The 17500-nt window shown below is 39.4% G+C and overlaps 2 protein-coding genes across 2 annotated transcripts; one reads left to right on the forward strand and one right to left on the reverse strand.

Moving 5' to 3' along the window:
- Window positions 1–1016: 1016 nt before the first annotated feature.
- afdnb (afadin, adherens junction formation factor b) lies at window positions 1017–13252 on the forward strand (the record flags this gene model as incomplete). The annotated part of the gene is made up of 23 exons (XM_080414275.1): window positions 1017–1128; window positions 1546–1738; window positions 2434–2540; window positions 2680–2807; window positions 2937–3016; window positions 3531–3736; window positions 4292–4437; window positions 4819–4913; window positions 5175–5446; window positions 6084–6227; window positions 7102–7300; window positions 7968–8059; window positions 8419–8505; window positions 8779–8844; window positions 9076–9149; window positions 9585–9691; window positions 9779–9952; window positions 10527–10618; window positions 10935–11075; window positions 11421–11616; window positions 11872–12359; window positions 12581–12677; window positions 13149–13252. Exons 1-23 carry the CDS (start codon window positions 1033–1035, stop codon window positions 13250–13252), a joined length of 3384 nt encoding a protein of 1127 aa, XP_080270401.1. The 5' UTR covers window positions 1017–1032.
- Window positions 12977–14842, reverse strand: dusp23b (dual specificity phosphatase 23b). Its single transcript, XM_080415224.1, has 2 exons — window positions 14564–14842; window positions 12977–13904 (listed from the first exon to the last, which is right to left on the reverse strand). Exons 1-2 carry the CDS (start codon window positions 14837–14839, stop codon window positions 13719–13721), a joined length of 462 nt encoding a protein of 153 aa, XP_080271350.1. The 5' UTR covers window positions 14840–14842; the 3' UTR covers window positions 12977–13718.
- Window positions 14843–17500: the final 2658 nt, after the last annotated feature.

Below are 17500 nucleotides of genomic sequence, written 5' to 3' on the forward strand. Positions count from 1 at the left end.
TATTAGAAACCTTTGATAATGAATGTGCAAATGTTGCCTTTGTCATTTTATGAAAGACTATTTCTACTAGTACTATTTTCCTCCAAAACCCCTTTATATTTGAAGCAAGTAAGGTCTTGGATGGACTGATTTGATTACATTTAATTATAAAGTTTCCCACAACAGCAGTGTATTCAGACATATTTGCTGTAAAATGAATCATGGGAGAGTCTGTAAAAGAATGTGTTGTTTTTATAATTAAAGTTGTCCTTTCTGCATTCATCCAGACAATAATAGCTTCCGTTGTTTTTGTGCTTTTGTGTGTACAGCCTTACTCTATAGGCTAGCCCATCTAATTAGTTGTTGATGCAAGTTAAGGCTTTTGTTCTATTGTTAAGTTTTCCCAGAAAAATATCGGTGCCATTAACAAAAGCTGCCCCACATAACACACCACTGCCTCAATGGGAAGACTGAAAATTATGGATATGTGGAATTCACTCAAGCACAAACAACCGTCATGCTAAGAGGAGGACGGAATGCTCTCATGGCAAGTTTGAGTGTGAAAATTGTTCTGGGACTCCTGCCCCCGTCCGTAGACTGGTGGAAGCTGAAATTTGTTGTTGAAATTTGGTCCATCATAAATATACTTCCACAACCTACAGTACACTGTGTGTACTGGCAAATACCTAGCAATACACACCCTGCTACTGGTGAAAACATTGCACATGAATTAAGACAATACAGTATAAGGTTACTCTGGCTGGTTCATTATTAGGAAATGAGTCGTTTGCTTGGCTGCAACTGATACTTGATTAGGACTCCATTTGACTCACAACACAGTGATCCACTGACCTGTTATTAAACGAGGGCAGAGGCGGGGGTTATTATGGATGAAAATTCCTCAGGGGGTTGTGGGGGGTTGTGGGGTAGTTGTACCCCCAAAAGTGAACTGATGTACTGCTGGATGGTCAGTTCTTTAACCCTGTGGACATCTATACAGTAATATTTTGCAATTACTTGCAGTTCAAATAGGTATTCCGGTGGTTTGTGAAAATGCCTGAAGAGGGAGAACGACAGAGATTAGCTAATGTCATCAGACAGTGGAACAACAACAGGCTGGACTTGTTTGAAATAAGTCAACCTGATAAGGTGAGTTCGCCTTCTCCGACAGCTACTGTATGTTGGTGTTAACATCAAACATAACTTTTTCTTTGCTTTTAATTCTGCATGCATGCAGAATTTGAAGACTTAAAATTACATGAAATTAATGTTTAGAGATAAAAGTGACAGAATATCAAACAAAATAATATTTACTGTTCATAAATGCTTACTCAGGGCAGGGGGGACAACGTCGGACTCGGGTCTCTGCTCTAAATGTTAAGTTTCTCGAGACAACTTGTGATTTGGCACTGTAATAAAATTCAATTGAATAAAAGTTGACACTGAGTGAAGATAAAACATTCAATAATTAAATAATGTTTCCCGTCAGCTCTAATCTGAAAATCTACAGAAACTTTTCAGCTATTACAGACTATCTCTGTTTGGTTTCTTTCTTTTCACTTACAGAATCTAGAGTTCAATGGTGTGATACGCTTCTACTTTGAGGACCATATTGCTGGCAATGTTGCCACCAAGTGCCTCCGTATTTGTAGCAGTTCCTCTACTCTGGATGTAATTCAAACTCTCTCAGAGAAATTCAGGCCTGATATGAAAATGCTGACCACCTGCTATTCACTGTATGAAGTCCATACCACTGAGGGTAAGAACCAGTTACTCTGACTTAAATTACACAGGACTGATTCAACTTTGTTGCATGTCTATAGGGCAGTGATTCCCAAACGGTGTGCAGAGGTACACCGTTTAAAACGTTATGAATATTTTTACTATTATTTTACTATATCAGTACTTTGTGTACTCTCATTTCAATGCAGAGGCGAATTCTATACCCTAATTTTTTAGGGTATATAGGAAATCTACAAGCTAACAATGCGTTGATTTGCGATGAATTGTGAGTTTGTAGATCGCATATTTTACGACTGGCCAAGCTTTTTTATTATCCTCTCTGCTGCATGCTTGCTGCCTGATTGTACATTGTGATAGAGTACAATAGAATAGCACATTATTGTCTGGCCAGGGCTAGAAAAATTATCTTTGGTCTAATCTCAGAAGAGATTAGACCAAAGGCACACATAAAATTAGATCACATACAATCATATAAAAACAATTATACATTTGCAGACGGATATATTTTATTGCCCTGCACTGTTCTATTAATTTGATATCCTGTTGCTAAGCCTGTGTCGCTATGTTTTATGTTAATATTCTCAACATGAAATGAGCCACATGTCCTGGGCCATGCCACTGTTCTTTGAGGTTTGTATATTAAAACAAAAGAAAAGGAAGAACATCTTAAATGATTCAGTCATCTTATACACACTCACCTCCCCTTTTCAGAACGTAAACTGGATCTCAATGAGAAACCGTTAGAGGTACAGTTAAACTGGAAGTCAGACAACAGAGAGGGACGTTTTGTGCTGAGGAGTGACAAGGACATTTTGCAGGTACTCATCAACTCATTGTGTATCTGATAATTAATGTAATAATTAGGAATGTAATACACATGAATTACTGTATAGTCCTCAATTGCCCTTTCTGCATCGCTCTTTGTACTGTGTGTTCGTGCTCTGTTGAAAAATAAAGGAAAACCATGAGAAGAAGGAAAAGGGAGGCATGATCCAGAACTTCAAGAGGACACTGTCAAGAAAGGAAAAGAAAAAGGAGAAGAATAAAGCTAAGCCTTGTGACAAGGCAGTAGGAGATGTAAATGGGTACAAAAAGAAAAACAGCTTCACATTCCCCACGTGAATCCCCTGGCCACCATTCTGGCCTCAAGCCATAGAACCAATGAACTAACATGCAGAATAATAACTCTGTTCCCCTTTTCAACAAATATCCAGGTCAAACTGCATTAGTGCCTCCAACTCTGCGACAAAAATGAGCGGAAACAAAAAACAAGAACGAAGGCAGTCGGATCCAGGTGAATACCCCACAAATTGAGACATCAGAACATATTACAGACAACAATGCTGGGATGGCGTTAATCCTATGTATTCAGAGCACTATACTGCCACTAACATACTGCATGTTCTTGTGAGGATGAATAGACTGCCATTTGAGACATGGAAATGTAGATACTACAATAAACTCTGTAAGGATAGATGTAAGCCTTTAACATATATTCAAAGCACTAAACCCTACAGTCTATCACTAGACTGGGGCTTATCCTCTTTATCCAGCCTGTTTGAGTGGTTCAACAGATCTCACACCAAGTGACCAAATCTCTTCTCAAATGGTTTGCACAGGGAGGCCCACTTATTATGAACAACCTGGACTCCCAGTTGCAATTAAATTCAGGGATGATTGTAAGTAAAGGAAATTCCAACAATGATGATTCTACTTGACAAATACTAACTATTTTGACAATGTGAGCTCACCACCCTTCTTTTTCAAATCTTCTCCTGCCCCCTACTGGCGACTTTTTGCATTTTCAGGTGAGGAGGTCTTCTTGTCTGCAGTCATAAATTACACCAACAGCTCAACTGTCCACTTCAAGCTGTCACCTGCCTATGTCCTCTACGCTGCGGGACGCTTTGCTCTCCAGCACCATCACAGTCAAGGCTCCCACCCATCAGAGCAGACACACAGAGTAACCTCAATCACTAACAAGATGGTGGACATGACTGAAAAGGTCATCCAGGCAAGTCAACCAGTCATCTGGATTTGTTTCAACGTTATGGATATAATGGTTGATTTAATTTAAAACAAAACCGTGTTTGTGAAGTCGAGAATTTTGTACAAAAAAAACTAACCAAATTGATATACACCAATTAAATACAGTGGCACCTATGCACCTTAAGAAGACAACAGATAACCATATAGAAACAAGAGTGGGAATCAGTAAGTTAATGCAATAATTCCATGACAAATCATGAGTATCATTCTTTGAGGTGCCAGCGGGCACCTACATTGATACAATGGATAACAGTTTAATATTAACTTTTTAAGTTCAAGGTTGACAACAGGATAGCACTGCAACAAACTAAAGCTAAACTTTTTTACAGCAAGAGATTACAGCTACTTCCCCCAGACAATCAGGTTCATTAATGGTCAGACCCAGAAAAAGAAAAAACTTTCTAAAACACATATTTTCCTTCCCTGAACAGCTACACCATATTTGGAAAATAATCATTCGCTGTGTTACAGTTCAGTTTGGATATATTGTGAACATGCTATGCATGTGTCTCTCCTTCAGAAGCAGCAGATGATTGCTGGTGCTCTCGCCTTTTGGATGGCCAACTCCTCTGAGCTCCTGAATTTCTTCAGACAGGACAAAGATCTCAGTCCTCTCACACAGCAAGCTCAGGTGGACCTGTCCCACTTGGTGCATAAAGCTTACAAGTAAGATAAACCACAATGTTAGGTTAATCAACCTAGCATCCCTATTTACGTTATCGCCTCATCGGCAAACCTTTAAAAAAATGTTGTCTTAACCATTATGCCAGTGACGTGCAAAATGAATAGTTAATCTTGATCTTAAATGTGATGCTGTGGCGTTCAGTTAGAAAGGAAGCAGTTTGATTCCCCATGGGGCCACCCATAATATTAAAAAAAATAAGTAAAGTATGCACTCATTGAATTGATAAATAATGTGAATAATAATAGCAATAATGATGCCATCTGTTATAGTGTAATTAATAAATAAATTATTTCATCATTCAATAACCAATAATACAATTAGTATATAAGTACTTATTATTCATGTACCGTTTATTGCCCAAGGTGCCTGATGAGGTGTCTACAGAATGAGCTTAGAAAACACTTGCCAACTTTCTTGATTGATCCTGAACAACAAGGTCCATTGCCTGCTGGGATAGGTAAGCCTGCACTTACCCACAGTACAGTGTGATATTACTCTTTAACATATCTACGTATTTCTATTGTATCATATTCTACAGTATATGTCATATTTTTCCTGCACTGTCCCATTGAACTAAAGATGACATCACAAAATCCTTTCATCCTGTTATCACAAGAGCCTCAATATGTTCTGCACAAAGACACATTTCTGTACTTGGCAAATAATGTGTTTCTGCTTAAAGGGTTCCCATTTTGACACTCCTTCTGCCCCCTGACAGAGATGGTCCTGAACACCTTAATGAACACCATGTCTCTGTTGCGGAGGTGTCGGGTTAACCCGGCCCTCACCATCCAGCTCTTCTCCCAGCTCTTTCACTACATCAGTGCCTGGCTCTTCAACCAGCTGATGGGTCCTGAGGCCTGCTCCCTGGGCCTGCGCTCCCATTACTGGGGAGCAACCCTCCGACAGAGGCTCACTGCCATTGAGGCCTGGGCTGAGAGGCAGGGGCTGGAGTTGGCTGCTGACTGTCACCTGGGACACATCATTCAGGTGATAAAGCTGATAACTTAAAGGTCCATCTCACAGATTTTTAACCTCAATCCTATCATTCTGTTTTGAGTTGGACATGTCAAGACACTCTTGATGAAGGTCCAGAGGGACTGAACCGTCATCTGAATTTAATTTTAATAAAACTGCTGCTGTGCAAGAGCAGAGTGCAGGATTTTTGTTCATGTATTTTTGTTCATGATTGCTTCATTTGTCACTGTCCAACGCACCTGCGTCTGAACAAACTGGATGTGTGAATATTTTCTTTGCAAAGACTTGTACATATTCAAATCTGCCATGGCCCAATGCATTCTTCTGTGTGCAGAGAGCTCGTTCTCAGTGATGCTGGAGAAGCCCTGTTAGCCAATGCAAAACATGTTGAAATGCACTGTTTTATGTATTCGCCCTTTAAGCTTTCCACACTGGTAATTTATGTAATACTAGGCTTGCGCCCCTATACTTACAATATGCAATCCTGTGAATTGAAAAAATAATTTCCTGATGAGTTTGTAAGTGCTTATATTTCTCAATGCTTATGTTTATCTGAAAACCTGTCTCGACAAGAGACATTTTGTCTTATTTGTCATATTTTGTGATAGCTGTGATCGATTTTAAAATGAACTTGGCTGGCTGTTTCCAGGCAACAACACTCTTGACCATGAACAAGTACTCTGTAGAAGATGTGCAGGACATCCTGAATACCTGCTTCAAGCTGAACTCTCTGCAGCTGCAAACACTTCTCTCCAGCTATCTCTACGCAGCCAATGAGCCTCACATACCTCCTGTGAGTACTCCCTCTCCCTTTCGTTCCTTATCACTTGTGAACTGTTTACTAAAGTGGTTCTCAAACATTTTATTATTTCAAAGACCACCATAACCCAATCCTTGGTCCTGGAACAATCTGGCTTCTCCAATTTTTTAACTCTATCTAATCCCCACTCACTCAATGATTGATCCCCCCCCCTATCTCTCTTCTCCTCTCTTTCTACCTTTCCTTCTCTACTTCCTTTTCTATTTCTCACTTTCTATTTGGTCTTTGCGTTCATATTCTTTGTTTTCAAAAGCAAGATTATGTGCCATGTTCTTTTCAATAAAAATAATCTTCTTACTTTCTGATGTTCTGAAAAAGTGAAAACATTTAAGGAAGTAGGCAAGACAAACGATCCTGTGTTGATGATAGAAAGTTGTCATTTCATGTGTACCTAAATAAGCTTCATATGTGCTTCTAATAAAAGTTAGAGGTTTTTAAAAAGATTACTGCGGATGGAACAAGTAACTGCTCCTGCATTGAGGTGTAGCTTTTTCTTTTCTTTTTTTTAGTTTTATATTGTTGCTTCTTATTCACTTGTTCCTTTTAGATTTTTTAATCGGCTTATTCCACCCACTCTCATTGTAGTTTTCTCAGTGGTCGTTAGTGTTTTATGGCTGTTATTTGTGTTGAATGTTCCTGTATGTGTTATGCAAAGCTGTGTCATTTCTCTGCCTCTTGGCACTTGAAAAAGAGACCTTTGGTCTCAATGTGATTTTACTGGTAAAATAAAGGTTATATATAAACTGAGTTACAGACCTATGAATTCCTGTGTTACAAACCTAAACATCACTGCTTTAAAATGACTTTACTTTTTTTCATGACTTTTTTTTTTATGTGGCCTCTCCAGGGTTTGATTGAGAGCGTGGTGGCAGCTGCTGTGACCTCAGCAGACGAGCTGGTTCAACGTGAACGACGTGACCTCCCGCTGGAGGAGAGTCTGGACCTTCATCTGCCCTTCCTGCTTCCCGAGGGAGGTTACTCCTGTGAATCACTGAGAGGACTTCCACCAGGCTTCACTCAATTCTTACAGCCCATCTGCTGCAAAGGTATTATATGTGCTTTAGGGGTGAAACCGTTAATCGAACTAATCGATTTAATCGATTATAGAAAATACATTGATGATTTAATGAAATAATCTATCCCAATTTGCACATGTCATTATAGTCAAAAAGGTCCAAAGATACAAAACGAAAATTTAAAATAGTGAAATTTGCTGATCTACAAACTCAACATGTCACGATGCAACATATTGTGAGCGTTGTGGGGGAATCCATGCTTCTGTTTTTGATACCCCCCTATTCAGTTTATTTTTTTATATCACCAGTGGGGATATGTTTTATCCCTGCTTCTGGTCAGACTGAATACATGCATTTCCTTTTGGGAATAGACTGTCTAATTATTAGATATATTAGACTAGACTCTAATATGTTTGATATTTAGGTTTGATATTATCACAGTTTAACAATTTATTTAAAAACGTGTTTTAACCACATTAACTCTGATGTCTCTATCTTGGGCAAATTTGTCAAAATGTTTCGAAAGAGTTTTGTTTTATTAAAAGTTTAAAACATATTTCAAATAGCAGATCTACAAGTTCACAACGCATCACGGTACGACGATGTGTTTGTCATATGAACAATTATACAGTAGGCCAGTAACCTTTTTAATTTCAAGGATCCCAAGTTTGATATGCATGATTGTCTGCTGTTTCAGGTCTTTGCAGCTTGGCAGTCCAGCATAACTTCAAAGGCAGCTGGACTGTGTTCTTTACTGACACAACCTCCTCTGCAGGGACCACATCTCTGGTAAACAGCCAACATTCTACTACAGTATGTTGTCGAGTTCAATGTGTTACCATGTAGAGGTTACTTTACAATGGCTTCATTCCAGTGAATGAACCTGGAAACCCTTTTCTATTGCTACACAATGAGTCGATACTTAATAGAAATCTCTCAAACAGAGAATGTTCTTACAAAACCTTAACATGCTAAGTTGCCAACACAAGATGAGAACAAGATGGACAGTATAGTGCACTCATCAATAATTAATAGGTTACAGGTTATCAAAACTGCAATGAGCCCATTGTAAGGTGGTAGTATCCTTAATGAGATTGTAATTAAGATATCATTTCCATTCAATTAATATAATCATTTTTTTATTTTAGGCTGCAACCATAGAGCCAGAGGTTGTGACGTTCACACTGAAAAAACCTTTGAACAGTGGGATGGGGATGAGCATAGTGGCAGCCAAGGTGAGGACAATAATTCTGATTTACACTCAGTAACGCGTTGGCACTGGTGTCCTATGTCAAAAATACAAGCTCGATGCTTATTTTGAGTTTGTAGGTTGCATATTATTATTCTCAGCAGGTGACATCAGCACACAACTAAGTATAAATTAAGCATAATTGGTCAAGATATTTTTTTCTACTCCAGTACCTGCATTCTACAAAACCATTCTAAAACCACTGCAATCTGCGGATTTCCCCAGTTGATCTTATCTGTTCCCCACTGTTCTGCCACAGGGAGCAGGGCAAAGTAACCTTGGGATTTATGTCAAGTCTATTGTCAAGGGAGGACCAGCTGAAATGGTGAGCTCCAACGTCACTCAAAATAGAACATTTGCATAACCTTCAACAAAAGCATGCATTAACCACATTCTGGTTTTTGATTCCTGCATCAGCATCAAATGTTGCAGCTCTTCCCTCTGCCCTCACTGTCCAGTCTCAATAAACATATGAAAGTAATAATCTTGAAAAAGATAGTTATCGGTCGAAAGCTGTCGGAATATATAATTAATTTCTCATGTGTGACTCATATAGGATGGTAGGTTGACTGCTGGGGACCAGCTGCTGTGTGTGGATGGTCACAGCCTTGTGGACCTCACACAAGAAAGGTACCTTGCTAACATGCATATCCATAGTTCCAAAACTCATCTTACTTGCATAAACTAGTTGTGTTTCATTGAGTCCCAAATAACATAAAACTAAATTTATTCCATTGTCCGGGTCAAATATGACTGGTTTACAACTTTCCTGAATCATAAATACTGTGTTGTTTTTCATCTGATTGCCTCAAGACCTTATGTTTTCCATCACACTCCGGCATTTGAACATTTGAACAACAATTACTCATCACCACTTTCACTGAATTTAGAGTGGTTTATATACTACTTTGTCAACAAACACCGGAGAAACGTTAAGTGATGAAATGGAAAGAAATGTTATTCCAAAAGACAATTAAAAAATGTTCAAAGTTCACACAAAAGGGTGATAACTAAGTCATAATTAAGTCATTACTAGATTAACACAGCCTCTTGTTGATGTATTAGGGCAGCAGGCATTATAATGCAAACTGGACCTGTGGTGACCCTGCGGGTTGCAAAGCTGGGAGCATGCTACCATGGCCTGGAAGCGTTGCTAAGTGAACCATCCCCAGGTATGAATACAAAAATGAACAGAGAAAGAAGTAAACAACTCCACTATGACTTTCCCATGTTCTAACACATTTTTTTTTTTTTTCAAGGTGAAGATAATCACAGCCACGCTAAGCCGAATGGGAAAGCACTCATTCTCTACAATGGTGTTGATGGTAATCCTTCAGAACTGTGGGAAAATCACCACGAGACCAGTAGAAGACAAAAAGAACAGATGATGCAGAGGAACAGACAGCTATATCGGTCCAACCCAAACATGACGAGTGAGTGTACTTCTCCATTGGATACTTTTTGTCCCTGGGCTCATGAATGTTTAACTAGGCCTGCTCAGGAACGATGCAAGTCGGGAACAATGCAAGTTGTGAATGCATGCCCCACCCGGTGTTGTACTACCTGTTGTACCCGTCGGTCTGTCTGTGCCCCCTTTATGTCCATCTATGGAGATCTCTGTATCTGCCTGCCTGTGTCCCTTTTATGCCCATATATTGAGATCCCTGACGTCATCAGTACTTATACCATATCGGTCGGATCGGCGGTTCTGGACAACCGGATTACCCTATGCGATTATTGGCATATCGGTGGATCAGCGAACGATGCAAGTCGGGAACAACGCAAGTTGGGAATGTATACAGTACCACCCAGTTATGCAATACCCGTTGTACCGTTTGTCAGACCTGTTGCACCTGTCTGTCTGTGTCTGTGTCCCTTTTATGCCCATACTGTATATGGAGATCCCTGATGTCATCAGTATACTGTATGCTCATATATGGACAAATCAAACCTTGCATATGAGAATACTGTAAGTCCAGTGTGTTGTTTCTTTTTTCTCTTCAATAGACATTGTCCCTGAGGACAGAGAAGAACCATGTGACCCCATTGTGAGAGCGAGCCAAATTTCTGCCGCTTCCACCATCAATCTCTGCACTGATGTAAGAGATTTTATTGTGTTTGGGCTCCAGATTTATGGCCATGATGACTTAGAGGACTGGAGCTTATTCTAGAATTACTTGGGTTATCTATCTACACTATAAAACACTGGGTTATCTATCTACACTATTAAAGTGTTCATTTAACTTTGAAGAGTTAAATTAACACTCAGGATTTTAGGGCGTAGCAGCGTAGGGTTATTTGTTGTATGCTGCTTTGGACAAAGTGTCAGGAACTATATCTTGTCAAGAGCAATGTAAACACCTTGAAGTACATTAAATTCGCCATATAATGTGCACAACTTTCTCTTCTATTCAGACTTATCAAAGGGAATACCTGACACTGCCAGCCTGTAGATCCCAGGACAAGAAAGCACCAGAATACAAACAACCACTGCCTATGTTTAAAGTGTCTTTGACACCATTAAATGGACACAGCACCATCAAGAAGACCCACATGGTATGACATCTTCAATGGCAACAAAACATTGTCAAATCTATTTATATTAATGTTCTTTATTGCCATTGATTTATAATATTTAGTTTTTACTGTATTAACTAATGATTACAGTTTTTAATTCAAGAACACACTTTCATACATTATTATTATCATTATTTTTATTATATTATGTATATATTATTATTGTGTGTGTAAACTTGTTCTGTAATCTCGACAGCATTGCAAATGAGGGTGAACCTCAATGCTCTGTTCGAGAATAAATAAAGGTTTCAATCAATCAATTATTTATAATAATTAAAGCTTTTCTCATGAAACTCATATGAAGCTCATATTTTTCTATTTCAGCGTCAGGCCCTGTCACAGGAAAATCTGTGCATGGACAGTGGAGGCCCTCTGGTGGACAAGCGCCATCATCAGGACCAGAGGACAAGCCAAGTCTACTTTCCTCTTCGCTCTAGTGTCTCTAGTCATGACATCCTTTCTGATTACAACTCTCCCTCAAAACACCAGCAGCAGCTGGGTGAACGCAAAACTGGTGTCGGTTTGTGGAGAACACCTCTCTCACAGAGCCTGTCGCTAGCACCTTCAATACAACCAATACGGATAGACATCCCTGTCACAAGGCCAGTTAATGCCCAGTTAAACCCTTCCCTTTCCACCTTCAAGCAGAATTCATCTTCACTGGCCGTGAAGTTGACCCAAAGTGTTAAAGAGAACAAGCAAAGCCATCAATGCAGCAAAACGCATAGTTCTCAGTTCCAAGTTAATCATGTTTCCTATGCATGTCCTACTTCAGTAACTACAAAGTTGCCTCAGCCATCCCTTCCATCACAGCACCAACAACCCATCCCACATAAAGAACAAGTGCTAAAACCCCAGATGACCATCACGCCGACAAAGCACGTTTCCTTCCAGAAGCTCCCGACTCAACATAATTTAGGCATTCCTTCAAAACCAAAAGAACCCCAGTATTTCACCATGAGTGAGGAGTTCTCTAACAGCAACAGCCTGTCACCAGACCCCTGGCAGAGGGATGCCCAGGAGAAAAAGGAGAAGCAGCGGCAGCTTCAGGTGATGGACCTGCTGGAACATGAAGTTCAAGACCTTCAGGCTAAAGCTAGTCGTACGCCAGAGGAGAGCGACAGACTCCGGAAGCTTAGCCTGGAGTGGCAATTCCAGAAGAGACTGCAGGAATTCCAGCAGAGTAGAGACGATGATGATGAGGAGGAGAATGACGACATGGAAGTGATGATGACAATACAGCAGTTGGAGTGGAGGGCCGAGGTAAATAACAGTGAAAGCAACTTAATTACTTATATCATTTTAACATTTTTTACATTGTAACATTTTAATATTATTGTATATCAATAACATTGTCGCGCGCGCGCGCGCGCGCGCGCACACACACACACACACACACACACACACACACACACACACACACACACACACACACACACACACCTTTTGGGGGACATTTGATATTTATTTTTTCCCACCCACAGAGCAAGGGACCCTGCAAGCAACAAAACAATGAAATCAAGGAGTTGAAGAAACAGGCAAGAGCTAACCTTCCCCAGGAGGAAAATAACATAACTTCAGGTAAAACACTGCAATTATTCCCAAATACTCAGCTGATGTATTAACATTAATAATGTTTCAAATGTTTCAAAAGAAGTTTGATGTTTCAAAAGAAGCAATGTTACCAGCTGAACTTTTGTCGCCATTGATCATGTTCACAGAGCAAAGATCAACCCGACGTGGAGACTTTAATAACATGACATCAAAGGAGTGAGTTGAATGCATTTTGCTTATATTTGTGTGCATTTGAGATTCAGTCCAATTCAAAGGGAAACTGTGGTTTACAGTTTACTATCACAACTGATTCACTGCATTTCATTTTAAGCAAAACATGAGACAAATCTGTTGACCATATTCAATTAAGATGTTCAATATTATAGACTAGCATTTATGTTATCTATATACTGACATACACAAGCATTTATGTTGATAATGATCCTTTACAAATAATGAGATTCAAGTATTTCTATAATCATCTTTTTTTTTAAATAGAAACCAGGAAGAGAACATGGGGAGAGGACTGGCTCCTGAAAACCTTTCATTTAAGGACCGTCAACGTCTCTTTTCCTCAAGTCAACTTCCTCAGTAAATGTTAAAGCCTTGTGAAAGTGTAATATTATATCAAGGACAATTGAATTCATCATATAACAGGTTTAAAAAGAAGAACATCAGATAACATGGTTGAAAAGTGGCCTTATATTATGTAGAAAAATGTACTGTGTTGGAGTATTATTGGAGATAGAATAGCAGTGTAGTTATCTCCACTAGACATATTTATATGAGCATGTGACAAAACCGAATCTAGATCACTTGACTTGAGCACTGTAGTTATGATTTTTGTAATCACCTTTTCTATCTGACTTTATTTAGCATTCTTGTTCCATATTGTCAATGACAAATTAAAAACATCAACTGAATTAATACCGTCATTGAGGCACTTAAGAATAGTCTTCCTGTACAGTATTGCACATTTGAAAAATAAAAGTTCACAGTTACGGAACTCTGTTATTATATTATAATTATCACTGTCAACTCATCTTCGACTACTGTCATCATGTGGTGTTATTTAGTGCGTTGATAGTACTGAACGACAGCTTTCTCTTGCTCATGTGTTTCAATTGAGCCGTGACGTATGCTCCGGATCTCTTTGATGGCCTCGATCCCTGAAATCTTCCTCTTCTTCACCAGGTAGCAGGCCAGCATTGTACCAGTTCTCCCATGGCCATGCATACAGTGAACCCCTACACCCTGGGAAAGGGGGAAAAAATATTGTATTTTTCTTTATTATATGCAGCACCTACAACATTAACCACATTACTCTAACGTCCTGTACTTATGCTGATTAAAATAATATGTATTTATTTTAATTAGAAAAAATTGCAGATCTACAGTACATGCTCACATTTGTAGATTGGCTATTTTTGCTATTTGTCATACAATTAAGTATATCGGGCTTAAGTGGTTAACATGGTTATCACTAGTAGGCTATATTGTAGGGTGTAGGCACAGGTATAGGCTTGAGTGGTTTCATGTCAACATTTCATGTCAAGGTCAAGGACCCCCAAATTCATATGTATTTGGGCGAAGACCCCCTACAAAAATGGAGATTGAGGATTTTATGCCAGGGACCCCCAGAAGAGAAGATTTGTGTTAACAAAATCTAAATTATTCAAACATTTTCAAATAATTTCAAAAATAGCCGATCGTGACGCTCTGTGAGCTTGTAGATCGGCTATTTTTTAATAGCCAAAGTATACAATATGGTTAAAGCGGTTGAAATGATTGTGATGCTATATTAACCAATGTTCCTGGGGACCCCCTGGAACCCCCCCCCCCCCCCCAAGGACCCCTGGGGTTCCCTGGACCCCACTTTGAGAACCACTGGTCTAATAAAAGAGAAAAACTACCTCGCCTTTGGCATTAGCCTCCTCCACAATGGCTAGGAATTGATCTATTTGATTCGGTGATGGTGGAGTGAAGTCAACGATCTTGATGTGGTGCAGTTGTAGCCCTGGGCAGGTGTCATAGTTCGGCGGTTTTCTCTCACACAAGCAAACCAGGTGTTTGATGCCATTGTCCAGCATATACTGGTACTCAGCAGTATGTCTGGGAAGTGCCAACCCAGCCAACTTGCCAGGCTCAACCCAGGAAAAATTGTCTGGTGCCGTAGGTGCAGAAGCCATATTGCACTACTAGGTCAATCTGAAGGAAGAGAGAAAGAAAGCTTGTAGATCTGCTACTTTCAAAACAATCTAGAGGATAAAAAGGTTTTGGGGGTCCCTGGCACAAAATATTTTCTGATATTCCGCAGCGTGGGGTCCTTGTCAAGGCTTAGTGAACATCATAGCCCATCTTAAACTAATCATATCAGGAATAACTGCCCTGCTTGTATGTATAATTCACCCTACTCACATGAGGAATATTTAAATATCTGACCCATTTTCGTTGTTCTTTCTTCCTACCTCTTCTTCCTCCCTTTCCTAGAAACTACAAATGATGGGAGTTTGTAGGGAGAATTTCACTAACTTATAATTTTTTTTACATAGTAAACCTTTTTGTGACAATAAAGTTGAAGTTAAACCCTTTCCTGCAGTCCTGTTCACCTACATTGTCAGCATCTGTTGACCCTTTTGTGTTCAAATTAGTGGGGAGCACCTTTATCACAGCAGACACTTTGACAGCACAGCTGAAGCTTAATTGTGGGTGTGTTTAATTAGGTCACTGTTTACTAGCATTGGCCAGCTTGCCTAGTACAGTTAACTTCTTACTGGCACACAGAAACAACTGAATGAAACACTCATAATTAACGAGATTAGCTTCAGCTGTGAATCATAAGCATAACTACTGTGTGGAAAGGGAATAGTTTTACACCAAGGAGTTTGCCAAAGCTGTAACCTGAGATTGATATGGAACCAGGCCCACCACGACCACTGTACACGTGGCAGCCGTGAAATACTTCCGACATAAAAAGGTGGGCTATAGTAGCAATGAGCAAATATAATATTAATAATAATACGATGGTATGTTAGTCGAAGGAACTTCAGACCAGTTCACGTTTTCATAACTGGAGCGGCTAGCCAGTCTGCTACTATCCTCAAATCAGCTCCAGTATAACAACTTGGCAGTTGGCACATAACATAAGTCATAACATAACGAGTAGGGACAGAGTTATATGTACCAGTGCCCCATGTGTTATTATGCTAGACAACGTTAGCTCTCATTTTTCTTATCACAGACGTGTGCTGTTTGTTCGTCATTGCTGTTCGTTTGCTTGTACAAGAGCTGTTAACTTACTGATACGATGTCTAGCTGCTGGCCGAAGGCTAAAGTTGTTTGTGTGAGCTAGTGGAGTTTAGCCTACTGCCAATTACTAGTACAACAGATGCTAACGCTAGCAGTGCTTTACAGTATTATGTATGTGAACAGAAATGAATGGTTGACGCCGGGACTATTGTTGATATCGGAACAGAAAAGTTGGTATAACGCTATAATTACTGTTTTAAATGCGAAAATGTGAGTAGGCTGAAATTACTATATTTAATTAAACGGCAATGTTAAAAATTGTCATTGATTCGTGTTTTCCATGTAGAATAATCATTTAAAAATTATAATTTCGCAGGCCAGATTTAACATGTCAGGATGGCCGAGCGGTCTAAGGCGCTGCGTTCAGGTCGCAGTCTCCCCTGGAGGCGTGGGTTCGAATCCCACTTCTGACATCAATATTTTCTCTTTTGCATTTTCATAATATCAACCCGTATGACAACAATATGTCATTATCAATTCATTACTTTTAAGTGTAATTTCAAATCAGATATTGAAACTAAAGCCGCAGATGTGAAGTTGAATCGCTTAGCATTCCATTAAACGACCGCATTCCCTAGCAAGTTATCTACACACTTTGTGTATGTTCACAAAACAACTGCCAACCAAGTGGTCACGACAGTTATAAATAATGATTTATAAATAATAACGATACTATTGAATGACACGGATTTCAGGAGTAGATCATCATCAGTTAACGTGCCATGCATGTAATTGCATTTCATAAGCCGCAGGGGGCGCATTGTGTCCTGCACCAGAATGATTATGGATGGGACCTGTAAATTCCGCTGGAACACATTCTATTCCATCTAGACTTAGAAACAACAAATTGGACATGTTTTCATGAAAGTAATGTAGTCAGCCAGTCTTCATTTCATTAGACCTATTCAGTCACGTTATATCAGTGGTTTCTTTTGAGAAGGTGCTCATTATTTCCTGATCAAAATGTATTGAGTGAAACTTTTACTTTTGCATGACAAATGTGTGGCTCCTTGAGGATCCGACTGGAGGATTCTGACACTGAGGGCCCCACATGCACGTGATGGAAGCCATGCTATTATGATGACATTTGGAAAAAGTATTGTGTTTAGATGAAGGGAATGGACATTCTGACTTACGATGTTGAGATTATTCAGTGTGAGTTTAAAGGGACATTTACCCCCTAAAATAGATGTTGTTTATCATACAACTACTAGTATTTCCTTTGGGATAATGCATGGTCTGTGATAGGTTATTACATGAAACCATTGAAAAAGCTGATGCTGTCAGCTACATAAATGTAGGCGAGGCTATGATTTTATTTGAACACAAGTAAAACCTTCATCGCACATTGTAATTGATGCTTTAAATGAGATCTGTATAGTAGTGGTCTACAATGCAAAAAGCTTTATATGGTCACTGTTTAAGAGATGTCCTTGTTGACTCCATATTGAATCATTATAATATTTAATATGTTTGGCACTTCCAGATGGAGGCTGCCCTATTTCATACAATCTCCACATGAAAAGAAATATAGAAGAGTT

The sequence above is a fragment of the Gymnoscopelus braueri genome, assembly GCF_963280865.1.
Source record: "Gymnoscopelus braueri genome assembly, chromosome: 19".
Lineage (NCBI taxonomy): Eukaryota > Metazoa > Chordata > Actinopteri > Myctophiformes > Myctophidae > Gymnoscopelus > Gymnoscopelus braueri.